At 37.9% G+C, this 18,292-nt stretch overlaps 1 protein-coding gene across 5 annotated transcripts in view; it reads right to left on the bottom strand.

Annotated features, from left to right (window-relative positions):
* Positions 1 to 9,154: 9,154 nt before the first annotated feature.
* COP1 (COP1 E3 ubiquitin ligase) overlaps positions 9,155 to 18,292 on the bottom strand; it is a 159,827-nt gene continuing 150,689 nt past the window's right edge. For all 5 annotated transcript variants that reach the window (XM_063428235.1, XM_063428233.1, XM_063428237.1 and 2 more), the window contains 2 exons: positions 11,446 to 11,490; positions 9,155 to 9,972 (listed from right to left, as the gene is read on the bottom strand). In XM_063428235.1, coding sequence (XP_063284305.1) covers positions 9,955 to 9,972; positions 11,446 to 11,490 — 63 coding nt within the window. In that variant the 3' untranslated portion in view covers positions 9,155 to 9,954. The remainder of the gene's footprint in view (positions 9,973 to 11,445; positions 11,491 to 18,292) is intronic.

Raw genomic sequence — 18,292 nt, forward strand, 5'->3', positions numbered from 1 at the left:
TTAAGCTATCACCAATTTCCCAACACCAAAAGAGAAGGGGATATCTACTAAACACTTACCCATCTGGACACCTTATTATCTCCTTATTAGAAACTACATAAATGTTGAACATTAGCCATACTGATCATATGACCAGAATACCCGTCAGAGAGGGTTATACTCTAGAAAAAATGGAGGGTTAAGTACTAGAGAAAAATAAAGGAAATTATACTGCTAATATGTCCCAAATATATTAATCCTCTGTCCAAAATAGCTATCCGAGGGGGTTCAACACTAAAGGAAGTTAGAAGGTTAAACGTTAGAGGAAGTTAGTGGAAAATATATTGATCTCATGTCCCGAATAACTGCCAAAGAGGGTTAAACACTAGGGGAAATTAGAGGGTTAAGCACTAGAGGAAGTTAAAAAGGTCAAAATCGATATTCAGTCCTGTGGGGAATAATGTATCCATATAGTAGGCCCATTTCATCTCTTCCTGCCCAATTTTCTTGATGAAATCGCCTCCTCTCCAGTCTTTATACACTCTTTTTATCCCTGTAAAAGAAAGGCCTGAAGGATCTTGATTGTGTGTCTCCTTAAAATGATTTGAGACACTGTGACTTGTGACCCCCTTCCGGATGTTGTATATATGTTCACGTATTCTCACATAGAGAGGCCGTGTGGTTCTCCCAATATACTGGAGACCACAGGGACATTCTAAGAGGTATATTACATTAGCACTTCGGCATGTAATATGCTCCCTTATGTCATATTCCTTTTTACAAATGTAGAACATGCCTGGGGTGCAGAGATACACGCCGGACTGACAAAGTAGTACACAAATTCCGGTCAACTAAAAACAAAAAGGAATATGACATAAGGGAGCATATTACATGCCGAAGTGCTAATGTAATATACCTCTTAGAATGTCCCTGTGGTCTCCAGTATATTGGGAGAACCACACGGCCTCTCTATGTGAGAATACGTGAACATATATACAACATCCGGAAGGGGGTCACAAGTCACAGTGTCTCAAATCATTTTAAGGAGACACACAATCAAGATCCTTCAGGCCTTTCTTTTACAGGGATAAAAAGAGTGTATAAAGACTGGAGAGGAGGCGATTTCATCAAGAAAATTGGGCAGGAAGAGATGAAATGGGCCTACTATATGGATACATTATTCCCCACAGGACTGAATATCGATTTTGACCTTTTTAACTTCCTCTAGTGCTTAACCCTCTAATTTCCCCTAGTGTTTAACCCTCTTTGGCAGTTATTCGGGACATGCGATCAATATATTTTCCCCTAACTTCCTCTAACGTTTAACCTTCTAACTTCCTTTAGTGTTGAACCCCCTCGGATAGCTATTTTGGACAGAGGATTAATATATTTGGGACATATTAGCAGTATAATTTCCTTTATTTTTCTCTAGTACTTAACCCTCCATTTTTTCTAGAGTATAACCCTCTCTGACGGGTATTCTGGTCATATGATCAGTATGGCTAATGTTCAACATTTATGTAGTTTCTAATAAGGAGATAATAAGGTGTCCAGATGGGTAAGTGTTTAGTAGATATCCCCTTCTCTTTTGGTGTTGGGAAATTGGTGATAGCTTAACATTAGTTGGTGAATATATTTTAGGCTGCATTTAATTTCACCCATATCTATGTATATATTTAAATCCCCCCACAAGATGTATTCATTTAACATGTATTCAGACACTATGTTAAGTGATCTTGTTCCAAGAATATTGTTGCTTTTATTTGGTATATATATATTTGCAATATAAATTCTCAAAGCATTAATACATTTTTACTGCACATTTTTTAGATATCGTTCTAACATATGTATGTATCTTCAACTAATTATAACTGGATTAATGGATACATTAGATGCTGGTTTTTTGAAGCACATTCGCACTTTATATGTATGATATGACAGGATCAAGTAATGACACTTATAAAGATGCCAATTTAGCTAATTGGGTAGAGACTATTTAAAGGACATTGGGAGCCACCCACATTTACGCTTGAGAAAGCCCCAAGAGGCGGGGCGAAACGCGTTGCGTGATACCGGAAACCGGAAGCCGGAAGTATCTTCACTGGCTGGGAGAATTCGAAGACAGAGTAAGAGAACTATTACTTTCGTTTTATGCAGAAAGTGCAACTCTGGACTTGTTGAACTCTCATACTAGCGACAGGAAGACTTATTTTTAACTTTTATGTTATTTTTATACATAATTTTTATGTGGAAATAAAATGGAATTTTAATTGTAAACGGACCGGTTACCGAGTGATTGCTTCCAGTTGTCTACCCACCGGATCCCACGATTACAGGGGACTGATCCCCCCCAGAGCCAGATAGTCTGGAGTGGTACTACAACCACTCCACAATTGTGAGTTTGAAATATTCCTCTCCAGCTATATCTATTCGTTTTAACAGTGTTGCACTAGGTCTGTGTCTGTTTATAATTTCAGATTGGACCATCTGAGCTGACCTGTGCAAGTATTATTTATTATTATTCACTATTTTTTGATCAGTGTGTAATTGTTCTGCACAAATCACTCAATATATGGTGTTTTCCTAATTTATGTATAGACCTGCAATTCTATAGCTGGTCACCTGATATATGGTGTTTTCCGAATATATGGATATACCTGCGTTTCTACAGCTTATTGTAAGATAAGTTTGCATGCTTTGCACATTTTATTGTTGAAGTGATACATTTATTTTGCGCACCTACTTTTTATGGTTTATGTCTTACTTGGTGAATTGTATCAGATCCCCTTGTAGGTTGCTGCATTTATTTGTTTAATTTGTTTTCTCCATACTTCTGCGCCATCCTATTCTATTTATACTCTATAAGGAAAGATGGTGACTCACTCAAAATTAGATCTTGGCCCCAAGCAAGTACACCATGACCCTTCAGGATCACAGGAGATATGGATTATCACACCTCACCCAGGGGTGGAGTCAAGGCGTACCTATAGTGATTCTAAGTGACCACCTCCTTTGTTCCAGAAACAAGCCAAATATAAACTTTTGGTTTTATCTCCTCTACTGTACTTGCCACAGAAATAATAATTGCCTCTATGAATTTGTTATTGTTTTCCCATTCCATAGACATGTTGCACGCCCCACCCACGATCCAATAGGACAGACATCACAACTCCTGCCACACGGTTTAAGTTGTGCAACTCATGTTTAGGCTTAATTAAGAGATTGGGCTTGTCCCATTCCAAATATAATAAAAATGAGGCTTAATTATTAACCTGTGGGTAAGTATTAATGTTTCACTTGGATAAGATATTGGAACACAAGGATCTTCATGAAACTAATCCCATTACCATATCAAAAGGATTGAACTATCCTTTACAAGGTACATGCCAAATGGATGAAGAGACATTCAGACTTTTTCCAAGTGTAGAACCTCACACCTTGCAGAGCCTTAATTACTTCCCGTCCATATAGTAAAATCCTATTCACATTCCTTTGCCATTCATACTACCCCTTCTGTCATCTGACCTCTGTGGGGGTTCCAGCTTCAAAAGATGTAACCCCTGTTGACCTCAGCAATAGAATCTCTGTAATTTGTGCCATTTACTAATATTTCATAGTGTAATAATAAATTATGCACCCTTGCCGTGACACCCCCCCCAAATAAGAGACGCAATGGGAGAAGGCTCACATGCCTCTACCTTGCGTATCAACACTTGTTGCTTTTTGCCTCCACCTCATACACTCATCTTTTTCATAACCTGGTTCTCCATGAATGGGGTAGTCTTCATGTGTTCGCACACCTCCCCCAAAAAGGCTTGCCCTTTGTCCCTAAGCCATAGAACATCCATATCCACACCACACATGCCAGATTTGCCTGTTTCCATCTCACACTGCAGATACATACTAACACTTTTTGCAGTCACCCTCCTGTTAGCATACCTGCTTTCTGCAGGAGGGTGACTTTCTGGCTGAGGCTGGTGAATGTGGGGGGAGCTGCTGCCTCTCTCCCTCCAGCACAATGTTTTCTATATGAAGCTGGGAGGAAATGACTGTCCGTCACTTCCTCCCAGCATCCCATACTACGGGGGCCCGGTCGCGCAATTGATTATCCCCGTCGTTGACCGGGTCTCTCGACCGGGCCACTCGATGGAGAAATCACAGCGGAACCCCAATTTTGTTGTCGTGTCCGTAGAACACCAATTGGGAAACGCTGATCTAAGCAAAGAAAGGAGCATCGGCTATAAACTTTGGAGTTAGATCACATTGTCTCACAGCAGATGGGTTCATGAAACAGTAATAATTTTGCTGTGGTGGATATCTGTTGTGGCCTGCTTCTTAGAGAGATCTAACCCATTCACCTCTGGAGCCATCACTGTGTTGGTCCTAGAGAATAGAATGTCTCTGCAATCAGTACAGGTTTTAGGGTGGCCTGCTAGACTAAAGAGGAATTCGAAGCAACTCAGTCGTTGGTGGAGATTCAGGCACATTCACGTCATAGGGGACCTGAAGCACCTCAAAGTTTTTGATAATGTTAAGGTGTGCACCAAAGATTATACTGGCAGATTTGTGGCATTGTTGCATTACCATTATCACTAGATTGCTATGGGCTGTTTAGACAGGTCTCTCGTTATGTTATCGCTTCTAATTAGTCACTGAACAATAAATTAACTCTTAGTTAATAATGCATCAAAAATAAAACGGTTACCACCTAGGCTGTGCTTTCCCGCACACCTGTAAATCCAGAACAGTGTGAGTTAGCATTCATACAGTCTATCACTTTTGTTAAATGTATAGGCTGATGAGGGAAAATGTATTCACAGTCAAGTGACCCTGTAGAAACCACATGGTTTGAGAGCCTCCTGATGGCATGTGAATTCTGTTTATTGTGGGGTAGCACTGTTCATGCATCTATCAACAGCTTGTGGAACTCAAAAAAACATTAAAGGAAAACATGACTTAGGTGGCAGCTCTGTAATACGCACAGTATAGAATAGGCAATCTGCGGCTGTATTACGCTCACTGTAACAGTCTGATAAAAACAAAAAACCATAAACCATGTAAATGACCATACTTTAACAAGTCGAAATGACTGCAAAGACCGTGAAGGTGTTTTGCACAGTAGGGTAAATGTTAATTTACATCTGCGGATGTTGAACTGTCTTCTGAATGCACACAAATAGAAATGTACACAACTAAACACTGCGCTCGTATTTTATAGCAATGAAAAGACACATAAATCCAATATTAATGTGAGTTTGTATGTAACTTATATATATATATATAAGAACTATAACATTTGCATTTTGAATTTATTATAATACCGAGAAGGGATGAAAGCACGAAATTGATGTTATGTTCTGAACGTCGACTTCGAACACGGCAGATGCCTCAAACAAAGACTACAAAGTCACCTAATGCAGTTGTTTTTTTTATTTGTAATGTAAAGAGCTCCAGGAAAGCCTGCTTAATACTAAAAGTAAAGAATATTAGACCTGAATTCAACACTTGGATATATAATTTAAAAAAAAAAGAAAAACAAACATTCATTCATTGTCAGCACATTTTATCAAAGTTCAATATATCCAGTCAAAACATTAAAAAATATGCTGCTCTCACAAACTGAATTATCCTCTTAAAAGATTATTTTAAAAACGTTAATTGCTTCTACTGTAGTATGATAAGTGAATAGAAATGTTCACCATAGGTTTTGAAAAAGGTACTTTGTATTTGCAAGGGAAATGTACTTAAAATTATTGTATGGGATCAAACAGTCGAAAGCCAAAAAGCAAAGCTACACGTACTTACACAAAAATTCATTTGTCTCTGAACCAACAACCCTAAAACAAATTCATTTTATTTTGCACCGCACTCCAAAAACAAAGTTCGTGTAAAACTTGGCCAAACCATGACCCCTACTAACTGATGAGTTTTGAGGATCGTGGGCGGCTTATAGTAAAAATGGTAGCGGATAGAGAGCTACCGTATGTAGAACATGATTGCTGAAATAAAGAAATATACAGGCATGAAAACAGTTAAAATGGGAAGATGAAAGTAGCTTTGGCAGTATCTAAGCTGCAGTCAAACTCTGGGTTTAATATGTATACGGTATCTGATGCAACATTCATTTAATACACAACAGGACTAGGATGCGAGGGGCAGGAACGGTTTACTGAAAAGGAGCCAAAATGCTTTTTTTTTTCCGTCCCTGCGACTGCACATAAATCCTGGTAATAAACAAGGTGGTTAATAATAAATTAGTCTTTAAAGCCAGAGGAGTGCTAGCTGCAGGAAACTTGCACAGTCGACGTGCTTGGTTAGCATAACCCAGAAACTCAATTTTTCTGCAGTATAATACACTATGCTAAGCAAATATTTGTCCTACGAGTTATAGGCCATGCACCACGAACCTATAGCAGCCTACTCTGCAGTAAATAGTTAACAGGGAGTGCATCCAACAATATAAATTATATTTATTGCTAAATTAGATTAACACTATTAAAGCAATGCAAACTGCAATGCATACTTTCTACAGAGTCACTGCAATCCACAATGGGCAAAAGGTATAGATGCCCATTTGGTGAACTACAACTCCCATGATGCCTTGTCAGCTTGGACATTCTTTCCTAGTGCAACTGCCAAGTCCATACCCTTTACCCTTTTTAAAGAGGTTTTATTCTATTATTTGTAGGATAGGGAGTTAAATGTAACTTAATTTGTTTCATGGGTATTTGACAGACAGGAGGTAAATTTGACAAATGCGTGCAATATAACAGTGTCCTGAGTTAGCTGCTTAGCGAACATGGCAGGTTCAGTTCCGAATAATTCATCCATAGACGTCGCTAACCTTGACAGCAATGAAAGGCTACAAGAACTGGAATGGTTAGCCTGGAAATTTCAGTCCATCATTGCTGTTCAAAGTGTGAGAGATTTGAATTGATAATACAAACTGAACCTTCCACATAATCTGAGCAGCTGATGCAGAACCAGGCTGAAGGTGCAAGGAAGAGCCCTCTAAAGACTCATGGCACCCTAATCACGATAATAAGCTGTAGTGATTAGGGTGCTTAAAGTACACCTTTAAAACAATAAACAAGGGATACAAAATATATGCCAATCTGCATCTTTTGTAGGGACCTGGTAGTAACAGATTTCAATGCCATTTTTTTTTACCACCTCTAGTATTCAATGATAGTGCTGGACCACTTACCAGTATAAGAAAAAAAAAAAAAAAAGAAGAACGGGAATAATTAAGTGAGGTCTCAGAGGAGGGCATGAACCCAGGTAAGTAGTAAGGGGAGAGAACTGCTAATTGCCCTGGCCAGAAGGTGATTTAATTAAAACGTAACTTTTATTCATGAGTTGGTTAAGAGAACATACAGTGGTATGACCTTAAGGTATCACTAATCTTGATAAAAGACCCGTAGGAGGTTGAAACGTGTGATAGATTTTATATTATATATATATATATATATATATATATATATATATATATATATATATATATATATATATACACACACAAACAAACACACACAGTGTCACGGGAGATGGGACTCCTTGTACGTGTTCCCTAAATTATACTTTGTATCGGCAAATGTTTGCCTGCATTCGAATGGAATTGTTCCCTTCTGTTCGTTTACAGATATCCCTGGCAAGCATAGCAGTATTATATAAGTATACCATGTTGCCATTTTTTGGGTTTTGGTTACATGTTACTTTGACGTTTAAGAGGATACATTCTCTGACTATTTATGGCTATATAGCTCTACCTTCACCTACTTAACGTACAAATTCAGGGCAAACTTTAGCATTTTTTGTACATACCTTTTTCTTTTTTAATATATATACACATACACACCTAAATATACATACAATTTTTGTGTTCATTATATTGATATATTACAATTCAAGTCTATTTTGTGTTGATCAGTGATGCCTTAAGATCATACAACTGTATGTTCTCTTAGCCAACTCATGATTAAAAGATAAAATAGTGATGCGCACTCAGACTACAAAAAAAAAAATACAAAAAAACAAAGAAGGCTACTAAAATGCCTAACTAAGTATAAATATGGGGATTTGGTTCCACCATATGGCCATATGTTGTTAAGCCCACCACTACTTTCAAAGTACCCCATTATTGGTGGGTCCTACACTACAATGTGGGAGACAAATAAATAGTAATAGTGTTATAAATAAAAAGGTGTTAAATACTAGTAAGAGCATAGTGAGTATACAAACATAAGTGATGAAAGCAATTAAAAACAGTGTTAAAACTAAATAATTAATGTGTTAGTGCTGAAAATGAGTATACTCACTAATGCAGATGACTGTGCTCACTGGAAAAAACTAATAAAAGTGACTTGACTAATGATAAACTCCTCCTTAATATACACACCTGTGGCCACCTCTAAAGGAGACTGAAGCTGGGGGGGCCTGGGCGGGGTGCTTAACCCCTAAGGAATCTGGTCTGGACTCTGGTCTGGACTATCCTTTCTCTGTTTAACTCATGATTAAAAGTCAATTTTAATTGAATTGTCTTCCGGCCTGGGCAATTAGCCGTTCTCTCCTCTCAATGACCAGCATAGGTTAATAATACACAGAAGACCAACAGGTACAGGCAGATTCCTTCATTAAAATACATGAAACATGTATATCAGAATCATGTTTCTATTTTCTCGCAACCTAATAAAGAACAGAGTAATACTCTTAAAAAAACAGAAGACAGAACTCCCTACATTCCACGTGGCTTTAGGTTTATCGACAGAATGTTTGAAAATAGGACCTAATGGTTATGATTAAGGATGGTAACCGAATAATGTGGTATGTACTATAAAGAAGAAACCACACACAGTTTAAGAGGAAGACTTCTTAATAAAAAGTGTATTCCCTTGTGTAAAAAGTGAAATAAAACCACTTAAAGCTAGTACTTGCTTACTATTAAGATTTATTAACGGTGTATGTCAAAACAGATTTTCAATTTATTTTGGGTGTGTGTGTGCGCATTTGCATAGGTAACAGAATGTTAACCCACTGATACAAGGCATTTATTGTGATCAGGTGAACTGCTAAATTTCTCCAGTAATTTGTGATTTTGTTTTGTCCAATACAGAGTTATTGAAAGATGCAGTATGTTTGCAAATTGGTTTCTCCTTATTTAAATTGTACAAAGTGCAAGAAAGAACTAATTTTATTTCATTTTTGGGGTATTTCCAGTTAGACACCTGTTTCCAAAGCTATCCTGTGTAAAGGTCACCACATTCTGATACTTCAAAGACAACCTGCAAAATTAAACCATATTACAGGCTTTCCAACAAAATCAATCACAAACAAGCCCAGAAAGTCTCCTTTGATAGGAGCCCAGGGCTAACTAGATTAGTTAAGAATCACATTGTGTTACACTTCTCATCGACATATCCTGTCCTCAATTCATTTATTGTAAGGCTGAATCCAGTTCAAGGAGTGCAAGTTGTTCCCAATGTCAAAAAAACAACCTGCATCATTAGAAATATTTTCTTTTTATTTTAATCAGGTTTTAGTTTATTTAATCTGTGTGATCTTGTTTCAGTATTGTAGCTTCTCATATATAATGAAAAGCAAAAAAATAAAATAAAAATTGAAGCCAGTCTTAACTCCTCAGATGAATTCCTCAGTGCTGGTAGGAACTGCAGTGTGCAGAGAGGAAGTAGATACTGTTCCCCCAGTATGAAGGTAAAAAGCAGCACCAGAAGATATAAAGTACACAGTAGTGGGGAAAGAATTGTTGAGAGCCACAGGTTTGCCTCTTTCTTTATAGCCCATCTTCCTTTTATGTCCATTTCGGCTCTCACCCCACAGATTTATGAGAGCCCAGAAGAGAAGCATGGTAAAAAGTTTCTGATCCTCTGTTAAGAGTTTAGCGTTTTCTACATGTGGTGATTTTGTACAAACACAAAGTTCCAAACACCTTTCTTTCGATAATTAGGTCTCCATTCCTCATACCAGCTCTAGTACCTAAAGGAAGAATGGAAAATAAATATTATTGGCACCAATTAAATGCAGGCAGCATAAGATGGTAAAATGCAGCTCAAATTTGTGGCCCTTTAACACTTTATTATCCTAAATTATGTACACAACATTAACACGGCAACCTGACCTCCAGTAGTAAAATTAGCAACTATGGGGCAAATTTCTCCACTGGGAAATATATTTAAATTCTGCAAAACCACACTATGGCACTGCCGTTTCGGGCCAGGCTAGGAATAAGGAGTTAGGCATTGATGTAGCAGGTTAAATGTTATGTACAGGACATGAGGCTAAGATTTTGTCTAATGCTTGGCATTGAGAACAAGGCTTAGTTCTAAAATCAGAAATATACTTCAAAGTTGTGAAGCTACTTCATGCCCACTGACAAGCAGCATGAGTGCAGCCCATACTGTAAAGTATCTCCACCAATCAGCAGGAGCCTGCAATTGTAGTTGATTTTGGTCTGAGCCAAGCAGACGTTTATGAGATATTTATACATAACACACCAATACTAAATTACTAATGTTAATCAGTTGGCACTGCTACTCATACAAATGTCATACGCTCCCCAATATACAAGTTATGTTACACCTGCACATCCCTAAATTATACAATTTATTGTGGGGACAAATGTATTTGAATAGAGACTTTATTTTAGAATTCTTTTAAATAAAGAATGGGATGAAATTCTGTTAGAGTTTAATTATATATTGTATGGATGGTTCCTTTAACCCCTTAAGGACACATGACATGTGTGACATGTCATGATTCCCTTTAACCCCTTAAGGACCAAACTTCTGGAATAAAAGGCCCACTATAGTGCCAGGAAAACAAACTCGTTTTCCTGGTACTATATAGTCCTAAGGAACGCCCCCTACCGCTGGGCTGAAGGGGTTAAAACACGTTAAAGCCACTTACCTTAATCCAACGCCGGGCTTTCTCGGCGCTGGTGACCTCTCCTCCCCCTCGGATGTCAGCTCCTGAGTAGAGCCGAATGCGCATGCACGGCCAGATGCTTTCCTATTAACGTTCTGCGTGCTCAATGCGATTTTCGCATTGAGCGTTGCGGATGCGCCTCAGGAAGACAGCCACTAGAGGCTGGATTAACCCTGCTATGTTTACAGTTGCAGGGTTAAAACCTAGGGACCTGTCACCCAGACAACTTCATTGAGTTGAAGTGGTCTGGGTGACTAGTGGTCCTTTAACCCCTTAAGGACACATGACATGTGTGACATGTCATGATTCCCTTTTATTCCAGAAGTTTGGTCCTAAAGGGGTTAAAGTACACTGCCATTTGAAACAATATATATCATCTGGACCCAGAGCAGCAAGAGCAGAAAAATAGAACGTGTAAAACAGAAATGAAGTGATACATACAGTTTTGAGAACAAAAGATTTGATTCAAAGCTAGTGCAAAGAAAGAACTCTAGAGAAGCAATTAAAATAAAAAAAAAATCTTACCTTAATTGTGCCCTGGCTGTTAGCAGCAATGAGAACATTAGACTCCTAGGAGAGAAGAGAGGTTTGATTATTATACCTCCATGCTATTTTAAAGAAGAACAAATCCCCCAAAACAAAGTGCAAGTTGTAGATCATAAATTCCATATAAAACCATTTAATTTCAATAGCTTCCTAAAAACTTTCATACAAGCAATGGAAGTCCCTTATTAATCACTTAAGAGAGGGCTCTTTCGAAAAAGCCCATACCCGGGCAAAACGCGTCAAGGATAGGATTTGAAGCTGCAGTATATGTTTTATATATACTTTTTAATATACATTTCAATATATTTTTTATTAATAAATTGAATGCATTTTCTTCAAATACTTTGGCTTCTGCATATCTTCTGGTGCTGCTGGTTTCCTGCTATATCCTTTGGTGGGGATTATACCACCACAAGCTGTCATCACCAGAGCAAGTCATTGCTCTGGATATTGTAAGTAGGATACCTACATTTTCCTATATTATTTCTAGTTCATGATACTGTACCATTGGTCTGTATATTTTGTTCTTTTTCCACATATATATGACCGCTGAATTTGGACCTCCCGGTATATTCAGATCCTAAGACTGGGATTGTACCGTCCAGGCGCTATACGGCAGAGCTCTTAGCAGCTCTGTAAAGTGTGTGAGTTTGCTCTTCACCCACAGTCTACTTTATTTATACACCATTATAATATCTGTAACATACTGCACAATTATTTTTGATTGTTCTTTCCTTTTGAGGTTTTTACATGCTGTAAAATTCAAGAACGATATGTATGTATAAATATGATTATTTGATCACTTTTCTTTTGGCGCGGTTTACCACTATTTCCTTTTCATAAGAAAGAGATGCTTACATCAGGAGACCAAGGACACTGCTGTGCTCTCAAGACAGTTTCATTACACTGTAACAGTGAATGTTGAGCTTGGCACTAGTGAACAGTATTTCTAGTAAAGTCCAGCCATTCTTTAGGCCAATGTTGTTCACAAACATTTGCAGGTCCTAGGTTAGCCATCACGGCAGTATCCACATGTAAGTATCAGTTTGGCTAGGACATGTTTTAACGTGCACTACTCCTCCTTGTGGAAGACAAATTGTGCATAGAAGATCGGATTGCCCCATCCATTCTGACCATTATAGTTGTGCCAATGTGATCAGCTTTGCGTGTAACGTTAGTAACTTCTAATTATTATGGTTAGCCAACCTCTGCCGGGCATAAAACCTGAAGTTTCAACTGGTAACTTGGGTAGGAACCTCACAATTCTGCTTTCACAATTATAGAAGAACCCCATTACATTAAAAGGGACACTACAGCCACCAGAACTACAGCTTATTGTAATTGTTCTGGTGAGTATAGTCAGTCCCTTCAGGGTTTTTGCAGTAAACTTTTTTTTTTCCAGAGAAAAAGCAGTGTTTACATTACAGTTTAAAGACACCCTCAGTGGCCACTCCTCAGATGGCTACTAGAGGTGCTTCCTGGGGCAGTGCTGCACTCACTGACATCCAGTGTCTGCAGCCGCTGCATGCAGACAGTGAACTTTCCTCATAGAGGTGCGCTGATTCAATACATCTCTATGAGGACATGCCCCACCGCCTTGGCAATATCAGACAATCCAATGGAAAAAGCATTGTGATTGGCTCAGATCACCACTTCTGATTATGTCAGTCAAGCAGGTAGATCAGGGGCAGAGCCAGCACCAGCAGACTGGAATAAAAAGGTAAGATTTTATTATATTTAATCGACAAGGGTGACCATGGGGAGGATAGAGTGTTTTTAACACTATAGGGTCAGGAATACGTTTGTGTTTCTGATCCTATAGTGTTCATTTAAATGCAATTTTATTAAAGGGACACTCCAGGCACCCAGACCACTTCTGCCCATTGGAGTGGTCTGGGTGCCAACTCCCACTTCCCTTAACCCTGCAGCTGTACATATTGTGTAATTGATGGGCTATTTTGGGTATCTGCTAGTATACCTATAAAGAAGGACAAAACATAGTGCAAATATTGCTACAAAACTAATTTAAAACTTTCGGTGATTAATATGCACTCACATATTCCAGGCAAATTAAGCGTGTTATGGGTGCCTCCCCTTGATGGAAATGGGGTTTTTTTTTGTCTTTTTTGATTTTCCCTCCTCCAGTGATAGCCAATATGGGATCCAGGTCAGCCAAAGATTCCAAGGAAACAGCAACCAAAACGGAATACTCCAAAGGCAATTTATTCACTTACAAGGATTTTAAGAGGGTGTACAAAAATGAAATAAAATAGTAAAAACAAATATAGATAAAAGGTATTGGTCCTACGCGTTTCGTCCTTACACAAAACAGGACTTCCTCAGGGACCTCTTTCAACAAATTATCCAGTAATAGGTACATCAAGTAAAAACAGCACCCTAACAAGCTAACACATAAAACATCTTATATAGGGCTAATCCCTTAAAGTCATTGGTGGAATAGTGGGTGTCTTCTTATCTTCCAGCTCTGATTCGTCCACTTTTTTTTTCTTTTTTTCTTCAGGTGTGTCCACTTCGCCGAGAATGGAAAAAAGCCAGGTCCGTTAAGGTGCTTTGTTACTTCCGCGTACGTCATACGTTGCGCGTGTGTCACGTGATGAAAAGCCTCGTCATGTGATGACTATGCGTTCCACACTCGGGAAAAAAACATGGCCGTGCGTTCCACCATGTTAAAACGGACTGGGATATCAATTGAAGCCTGACAGTAATATACAAATGGCTGGAAGGAGAAAACTATTAGAAAAAATACACACAAGTATTCATTTTGACATAAAAAATATTGAAAACTATAATAATGAGATGTCCTCCAATATATTCTAATCGATTAATTTGCTAACACACCATAACCATGAATGAAAGAACTCCCCATCCGAGTTGATCATTCATTATATTCATTTAAATTTTGCAATAATCAGTACTGATATTTAATACATTAATAAATTTATATAGTGACAATGACAATTTATAAGATATTGGCATAACCAGCTAAACCAATATAGTGATTTTAGATGATTAATCATCTCTCAATTGCAAATCCACAAAAAGTATAAAGTGACATGAATAAATTAAATATTCAAATTACATATCCATATTGCGTATATGATATGAATTGAGAGATGATTAATCATCTAAAATCACTATATTGGTTTAGCTGGTTATGCCAATATCTTATAAATTGTCATTGTCACTATATAAATTTATTAATGTATTAAATATCAGTACTGATTATTGCAAAATTTAAATGAATATAATGAATGATCAACTCGGATGGGGAGTTCTTTCATTCATGGTTATGGTGTGTTAGCAAATTAATCGATTAGAATATATTGGAGGACATCTCATTATTATAGTTTTCAATATTTTTTATGTCAAAATGAATACTTGTGTGTATTTTTTCTAATAGTTTTCTCCTTCCAGCCATTTGTATATTACTGTCAGGCTTCAATTGATATCCCAGTCCGTTTTAACATGGTGGAACGCACGGCCATGTTTTTTTCCCGAGTGTGGAACGCATAGTCATCACATGACGAGGCTTTTCATCACGTGACACACGCGCAACGTATGACGTACGCGGAAGTAACAAAGCACCTTAACGGACCCGGCTTTTTTCCATTCTCGGCGAAGTGGACACACCTGAAGAAAAAAAAAAAAAAAAGTGGACGAATCAGAGCTGGAAGATAAGAAGACACCCACTATTCCACCAATGACTTTAAGGGATTAGCCCTATATAAGATGTTTTATGTGTTAGCTTGTTAGGGTGCTGTTTTTACTTGATGTACCTATTACTGGATAATTTGTTGAAAGAGGTCCCTGAGGAAGTCCTGTTTTGGCTATCACTGGAGGAGGGAAAATCAAAAAAGACAAAAAAAAACCCCATTTCCATCAAGGGGAGGCACCCATAACACGCTTAATTTGCCTGGAATATGTGAGTGCATATTAATCACCGAAAGTTTTAAATTAGTTTTGTAGCAATATTTGCACTATGTTTTGTCCTTCTTTATAGGTATACTAGCAGATACCCAAAATAGCCCATCAATTACACAGTTCTGTTATACGGTTATCAGCTGGGAGATAACCCTGGGAAGCAGTGTACCTATCAGCTAAGTTTTTTATTATTATATATTTTTCTTCACGGGTGTCCGTGTGTTTGTTATCAGCTGTACATATTGCAGTTTTCATAAACTGCAATATTTACATTGCAGGGTTAACTCCTCTAATGGCTGTCTACTACTGGTCTATAGCGCCACTGGACGTCGTCACATGTGAGGACCTCCAGCGTCACTAAAATCCCCATAGGAAAACATTTTCAATGCTTTCCTATAGGGAGGTATAATGCATTGCCGCGCATGGGCATTAGGTCTCATCCCGCCGGCGGCCGCGCATACGCAATCTGTCTCACCCGCCGGCTGACGTCGGCGGGGGGAGGAGTATGGTGTTCAAGCACCAGATAGACCGCTACAGTTTTACAGGTCCTCCTTTATTTCAAAACATCTTTCACATGATATACAATAGTAGTCTACTTGCCTTAACTGTGAAGACAGGTGTATACATATGCATTTCATAGATCAGTAGCAGGCAGTTGCCCATATTGACAGTAACATATGTTTTGCATCTGTTGTCATATCAAGAAAATTTCATGAAGTTTGTGGTTTTTCAAGTTTACTATATATATATATATATATATATATATTTTTTTTTTTTTCTCTTCAAGTTTGCGATTTTCTGTTTTTGAGGCACTGTGGCTTTTCTTGGTCATTATAACCTTTTCATAGATGGATTGTGAACAGCTTTCTGTTGCAGTAAGCACTGTGCCTGTACAGATGCTCCCAACCCCCACCTCCCATTGCCTGGAACCGTTATGAAGCCTTGGCAGGCTCTTGATCGTGAAAGATTATTGTTTCTATTGTTAGTGTAATATTTTGCCGCATCAGATGGTTGGTTGTAAAAGGCGTTCAGATAAAGTGATTTTGGTGGCCTTGTAGATAAAATTGAAAGCAAAGAATAGTTCTAATAAAAAGAAAATAAAACGGAGGGTGGGGAGAGTATATTAACAGAATGAGTTACTGGGAGATAATTAACAGGTTATATGTTCACAGTCAATATTAAGATATTGGGTGGTACATGTTTGACTATCCGCGTGCTTCAGAGATAGGGCATAAAGAAAATAAAAAATTATAGAAATATAAAGTAGAAAGGGGCATTTAGAATGAACCACAAACACAACTAAAATACAATGAGCCCACGATCATTTGCTGTGAAAAGATTCATTCTTTAAGATCGCAGGGGAAAGTGTTTTCCAATAAATAGTTAAAATCATGACTAAAAATGTCCATATGCCACTAGCAATCGGTTAGTAAAAATGTAGCCCTGCCTGGAGTGTATGCTATGGCTTGCAGTGAGGAGTAACTTTCAAAGACTGGTTAATAGAAAAGGATTTCAAATTTTAATGGCTGTTCTTAACAGCTAAACGTTATTGTTATAGAATTTTTTTTAAATATACGTAAAATATGTGAAATATACGCTCCTTAAAAGGAGCATTCACAAAAACAGCAATTCCTCTCTAAATTAAAAACAACAATATTCCAAAACACTCCAGAACAAACAAACAAACAAAACAAACTAAACAAACTAAACAAAAACCGGCTCATACCTGCTAAAACCCCCACGGATTTCCTTTTTATGGGACAATCTAAACATTGAAATCACCTCACATTAATGAAGTGATATTGGGGCATAGATGCAACCTTTCTGCAAAATGTAAACAATGTTGTTTCTCAAGATTGAATTCAGACACTAGTTTGGCAGATGATTGCTGTGTGACTTGTGTGCTTCTCAGGGCACTAAAGACGGCCTTGATGACTTCACTGGAGGAAGATGGAGACTGTCACAGTGCTGGAATAAACAGTTTATTTTCCCTTTTTATTAAAAAGGGGGGCAATACATTTAAAACAATTAGGAAACATCAAATAATAATTTTGAAAAAAAAATGTATATATTTAAAAAATAAGTGTTCTGCTTTAAAAGTTTGGTATCACTTTTAAGCAAACTATGACAACTTTTAGATCACAAGATCTGTATTTCTTCAAGTATCGTAATGCAAATGAATGTCCTGCCAGGTTCCAAGGAAAGGTAGCGAGTTGAAAATCAGTTAATTTACATAAATAAGCCCTTTGATATTACCACATACTATAACTTAAAACACTAGGACTTTTAAATGTACTTCTAAAAGCAGATAAACGGTTTCAATTGGCGGGGCAAAAGTATACATGCGTTTCATTAACAGCACAACTAGCCTCTGCAGCCAATTAATATTTATCCAGCACTTCATTGTTGGTGCTAGGCATTGTCCAATCAAATGCTTCTTACAGAGAAGCATTGGGGGACAGGCATCCAGTTCAAAGTTTAACAGAGAGATGGGTGATCTTATTGAGATTCAAGATGTTAAAAAAAAAAAAAGTAAAAAATAAACACACCTTGGGCTTGTATAGGTTTAATTGCGATGTTTAAAGGGATACTCCAGGCACCCAGACCACTTCTGCCCATTGGAGTGGTCTGGGTGCAAACTCCCACTACCCTTAACCCTGCAAGTGTAATTATTGCAGTTTTCATAAACTGAAATATTTACCTTGTAGGGTTAAGTCCTCCTCTAATGGCTGTCTATCCGACAGCCACTAGAGGGACTTCGTGTTCTTAGAACACGAAAAGTGTTTTAAGCAACGCTGGACGTCCTCAAGCTATGTGAGGACCTCCAGCGTCGCCGAAATCCCCATATGAAAGCATTGAATAATGCTTTTCTATGGGGAGGTCT

The sequence above is a fragment of the Pelobates fuscus genome, chromosome 7, assembly GCF_036172605.1.
Source record: "Pelobates fuscus isolate aPelFus1 chromosome 7, aPelFus1.pri, whole genome shotgun sequence".
NCBI lineage: Eukaryota > Metazoa > Chordata > Amphibia > Anura > Pelobatidae > Pelobates > Pelobates fuscus.